The 5,862-nt window shown below is 41.0% G+C and overlaps 1 protein-coding gene across 1 annotated transcript; it reads left to right on the top strand.

The window, feature by feature from the left end:
* Positions 1–402: 402 nt before the first annotated feature.
* On the top strand, positions 403–2,559 carry LOC311125392 (uncharacterized protein; the record flags this gene model as incomplete). The annotated part of the gene is made up of 4 exons (XM_084199438.1): positions 403–477; positions 607–835; positions 1,241–1,324; positions 2,546–2,559. The coding sequence occupies exons 2-4, from the start codon at positions 625–627 to the stop codon at positions 2,557–2,559; spliced, it is 309 nt and encodes a 102-aa protein (XP_084055564.1). The 5' UTR covers positions 403–477; positions 607–624.
* Between the last annotated feature and the right edge of the window lie 3,303 nt (positions 2,560–5,862).

Here is a 5,862-nt window from a genome sequence, read left to right as displayed (position 1 = left end):
TGTTGTGTTGAAGCCCAATCAAGCAGGAGAGACCAGCCTCCCCTGTACCCAGCTGTGTGTCCATGAAGAGTGACCAGTCTATGGTTCAACCTGAACAGTTTAGAGAGGGAGACTCTTCTAGTGAACAAAGGTAAGAAGAACTCATGGGTCTTGGTCAGTGAGTTAAACAACACTGTCTCTAGTCATTTCTCCTCTCCCATTTTCCCATTTATTTTTGTTGTTTTCATAATCCATAGGCTAATCCTTTTTTCCATTTTCATAGTCCTGAAACAATATTAAAACTAACACAACATTCCCTGTGTGTGTGTGTGTGTGTGTGTGTGTGTGTGTGTGTGTGTGTGTGTGTGTGTACTCCCTGGATGAGGAAATGTAATCTCATGTTTTGTCCACAGACACCAACAGGAGAGATCAGAGTCAGAGATTATCAGTGGTCAGTCTTCCCAGAGTCATCAAACAGACCTGGCCTCCATATTCAGTGTATGTGGTCCTGTTATGTACATTTGTTTTTGTTTACCTCAAGTAAAGTTGACCTGTCAATCATTCATTCATGTGTTAATGAGAAAGCATTTAGTCTCTTGCATAACTTATTTACTTGATTTATTTCAGTTGCTTGAAGAGAATATTATGACATTTGTGAAGAACGAGCTGAAGATGTTCAAGAGGATTCTTAGTCCAGAACTCCCAGAAGGCTTTGAGAGTCAGAAGCAGGATAAGGAAGTGGTGGACGCTAAAGATGAGAAGCAGGAGAGCAGTGCCAGAGAGGGGGCTCTGAAGATCACACTGCACGTCCTGAGGAAAATGAACCAGAAGGAGCTTGCTGACACACTGGAGAAAAGTAAGAGCTGTCTGCCTCATGTTGAATGCTGTTTTAGAACATTTAAAAGCTGTAGCTAAAGTACAGCTAAAGTAGCTGTGTAACTCAATGATATTGTAGCAGCCTTAACACAACACCTAGTGACCTCATCAAGGAGCAGCAGGGATGTGTTGTGTTGTGTTGTGTTGAGAGAGAGAGAGAAAGAGAGAGAGAGAGAGAGAGAGAGAGAGAAAGAGAGAGAGAGAGAGAGAGAGAGAGAATACCAATAATAATATAATCAGTCACACCAGTCTGTAATGCATTATGAAAACATTTATACAGTCAGTTAAGAGAATAAAGTATTATAATTTAAAATGTTATAACAGTCCTAGAATACTGTAGGCATTAAAACAGACGTAATATTAATATGCTCTGTGTTATTTCTAGATTCAGATGAGCTTGCTGTGATTCTTCAACGTGAACTCAAATCTAATCTAAAGAAGAAGGTTCAGTGTGTATTTGAGGGGATTGGTAAACAAGGAAACCCAACACTTCTCAATAAGATCTACACAGAGCTCTACATCACAGAGGGTGGAACAGGAGAGGTCAATAATGAACATGAGCTGAGACAGATTGAGACAACAACCAGGAAACAAGCAAGACCAGAGACTGCAGTCAAATGTAACGACATCTTCAAACCCTTAACTGGACAAGACAAACTTATCAGAACTGTGCTGACAAAGGGAGTCGCTGGCATTGGAAAAACAGTCTCTGTGCAGAAGTTCATTCTGGACTGGGCTGAAGGAAAAGCAAATCAGGATGTCCAATTTGTGTTTTCATTCCCTTTTCGGGAGCTGAATTTGATGAAAGGTGAAAAACACACTTTGATTGAACTTCTCAATCACTTCTCAATGGAAACCAAAGAATCAAGAATCTCCAACTACGACAAGTACAAAGTTCTGTTAATCTTTGATGGTCTGGATGAGTGCCGACTGCCCCTAGACTTCCAGAAGAACAAGATCTGTTGTGACGTCACAAAGTCAACCTCAGTGGATGTTCTGCTGACAAATCTCATCAAGGGAAATCTGCTTCCCTCTGCTCTGCTCTGGGTAACTACCCGACCTGCAGCAGCCAATAAGATCCCTTCAGTGTGTGTTGACCAGGTGACAGAGATACGAGGGTTTAATGACCCACAGAAGGAGGAGTACTTCAGGAAGAGATTCAGTGATGAGGACCTGGCCAATAGAATCATCTCACACATAAAGACATCAAGGAGCCTCCACATCATGTGCCACATTTCAGTCTTCTGTTGGATTTCTGCAATAGTCCTTGAACACATGCTGAAACAAAGAGAGAAGAGATGCCCAAGACTCTGACTGAGATGTACACACACATTGTGGAGTTTCATACCAAACAGAAGAATGAAAAGTATCTTGGGAAAGAAGAGACAGGTCCACACTGGAATAAAGAGAGCATTCTGTCACTGGGAAAATTGGCTTTTCAACAGCTTGTGAATGGCAATCTGATTTTCTATGAAGAAGACCTAAAAGAGGCTGGCATTGATGTCAATGAAGCCTCAGTGTACTCAGGATTGTGCACACAGCTCTTTAAAGAGGAATGTGTGCTGTACCAGGACAAGGTGTACTGCTTCGTGCATCTGAGCATTCAGGAGTTTCTGGCTGCTGTATATGTGTTCCTCTCATTCATCAACAACAATGAGAATCTAATGGATGAACCTCAATCAACATCCAGGAACTTTTCTGTGAGGATCAGACACAAGCGTAAAGTTACCTTCTACAAAAGTGCTGTGGATAAAGCCTTACAAAGTGAGACGGGAAACCTGGACCTTTTCCTCCGCTTCCTTCTGGGCCTCTCACTGGAGTCCAATCAGAAGCACTTACGAGGTCTACTGACAAAGACAAGAAGCAGCTCACAGAGCCATGAAGAAACAGTCAAGTACATCAAGGAGAAGATCAGGGAGAATCCCTCTCCAGAGAGGTGCATCAATCTGTTCCACTGTCTGAATGAACTGAATGACCATTCTCTAGTGGAGGAGATCCAAAGCTACCTGAGATCAGGAAGTCTCTCAGAAGAAGAACTGTCACCTGCACAGTGGTCAGCTCTGGTCTTTGTGTTGCTGACTTCAGAAAAGGAGCTAGATGTGTTTGACCTGAAAAAATACTCCAGATCAGAGGAAGGTCTTCTGAGGCTGCTGCCAGTGGTCAAAGCCTCCAGAGCTGCTCTGTGAGTACATAAAATGACATTTAAGTACTAATCATCAGGAAGAAATATTCAGTTTAGAGAAATATATGTATTATAATATGTATATAATATATAATATTACATTGAAAAACTTACTGAATCAATGCATTGATGTTCATATTAGTATAACAATATGACCATACCATTCTAGGAGACGGAAGATGAATCTATATGTTGTTTGAGAGAATAAACCAAATGCATCTGCCATTGTCCTACTACACTACTGGTGTTAAATTAAGTGTGTTTGTGAAATCATGATGATCTCTTTGTCAGGCTGTCAGGCTGTGGAGTCACAGAGGAAGGCTGTGCTTCTCTGGTCTCAGCTCTGAAGTCAAACCCCTCACACCTGAGAGAGCTGGATCTGAGTAACAATGACCTGAAGGATTCAGGAGTGAAGCTGATCTCTGCTGGACTGGGGAATCCCCACTGTAAACTGGAGACTCTGAGGTCAGTATTCCTGTAGTTGGTCAACAAGTGATAACTGTTCACCAGATCCACATGTGTTTACCAGGCACACATAGTCCACACCATATGTGTTTGGACAGTGAAGCTTACAGTTTTACATTTGGTGCTATGTTCCAGCAATTTAGATTTGAGATAGAATATTTCATATTAGGCAACAGTATGTAATGTCACCTTTTATTTGAGGATATTCATATATATTTTACCGTTTAGAAATGAAAGCACTTAATGCATCTAGTTCTCCCATTTGAAAAAGTATTTCATTATTTGGACAAATTAATTTAGTCCAAAGTTTAGTGTTTGGTCCAATATACTCTGCCTGCAGTGGTTACATCAAGCTTGTGATTCTACAAACTTGTTGAATACATTTGCAGTTTGTCTTGGTTGTGTTTTGGATGATGTTTTTCCCAATAGAAACTGAATGGTGAATAATGTCCTGTCATTTTGGAGTCACTTCACTTGTATTGTCAGTAAGAATAGAAGATGTTTCTGAACACTTCTACATTCATGTGGATGCTACCATGATTATGAATAATCATGAATGAATCGTGAATGATGATGAATGAGAAAGTTACAGAGGAACAAGGATCATACCCCCTCTGTTATTGGTAATGGTGAGAGGTTAGCATGTTTTGTTGTAGCCTCTGTAACTTTCTCACTCATTATTATTCATGATTCATTCATGATTTTTCTTAATCATGGCATCATCAGGATTCATTTAGTAGTGTTTAGAAACCTGTTATCTACTCTCTTAGACAGACAATTACTCCAGTCATCATCCACCATTCAGTTACTATTGGGCAAAACATAACCCAAAACACAACCAAAACAAACTGCAAATGCAACCAATGAGTTTACAACCAAATACTCAACTTTTGACTACTTTAATACACTGTAAGTCAAATGGTCAGAATACGTTTGACTTCGTCAAATGGGGGGAATAGATCCATTAAGTGCTTTCATTTCTAAACGGTGAAACAGATATGTATTAAAATACCCTCAAATAAAAGGTGACATTATATACTGTCACCTCATATGAAACATTTGATCTCAAATCTCAAATCCAAAATGTTGGAGTATAGAGCCACATTTAAAATGTTAGCTTCACTGTCAAACTAGATATGGTGTGGACTGTATACTCAATACAATCTAAATCTGATACCTCACTGTCTGTCTTTTGACTGATACTGCGTTTTAAACTGCTCTGGTCAGTCTACTCAAATATTTGTAATATGCATTTTTCTATCTACAAGCAATACTTTGATAATTTGTAATTTCTAATAATGATACATTCATTTATGAATAGATATGGCAGGTTTCAGGACACTGATATATCTTAATATGTAGAAAAAATATACTGCCACTATTTTCACCATCAAAGAATAGCAGTGTGGTTTTAATATGATTTGACTCTTTGCAGGCTGTCAGGCTGTCTAGTCACAGAGGAAGGCTGTGCTTCTCTGGTCTCAGCTCTGAAGTCAAACCCCTCACACCTGAGAGAGCTGGACCTGAGCTACAATCACCCAGGAGACTCAGGAGTCAGACTGCTCTCTGCTGGACTGGAGGATCCACACTGCAGACTGGAGAAACTCAAGTATGTAGAGGGTTTATGTCAATGTTCATATCAGACATGTTGGAGTTATCAGACTAGTTAAGACAAACATTCTGACCACCACTTGGACTAAGTTATATAAAGACTGTGTGTGTGTGTGTGTGTAGTGTGTGTGTGTGTGTGTGTGTCCAGTGTGTGTGTGTGTCCAGTGTGTGTGTGTGTGTGTCCAGTGTGTGTGTGTGTCCAGTGTGTGTGTGTGTTTGTGTGTGTGTGTGTTTTTGTGTGTGTGTCCAGTGTGTGTGGGGGTCCAGTGTGTGTGTGTGTATGTGTCCAATATGTGTACACATACTGGACACACACACACATTGGACCCACACACACACACACACACACACACACTGGACACAAACACACACACACACTGGACACGCACACACACAAACACTGGACACACACACACAAACTGGACACACACACACACTGGACACACACACACACACACACACACACACACACACACACACACACACACACACACACACACACACACACACACACACTGGACAAACACACAAAAACACACACACAAACACTGGACACACACGCACACACTGGACACAGACACACTGGACACAGACACACACACTGGACACACACACACACACTGGACACACACACACACAAAAAGGAAACATACACTGGACACACACACACTGGACCCACACACACACACACTGGACCCACACGCACTGGAAACACACACACTGGACATACACATGGACAAACATTCTTA

This window comes from Coregonus lavaretus (assembly GCF_964263955.1).
Source record: "Coregonus lavaretus genome assembly, contig: HAP1_SCAFFOLD_475, whole genome shotgun sequence".
Taxonomy (NCBI): Eukaryota; Metazoa; Chordata; class Actinopteri; order Salmoniformes; family Salmonidae; genus Coregonus; species Coregonus lavaretus.
Note: the sequence above shows the minus strand (reverse complement) of the source record. Positions and strands in the feature narration are given on the sequence as shown.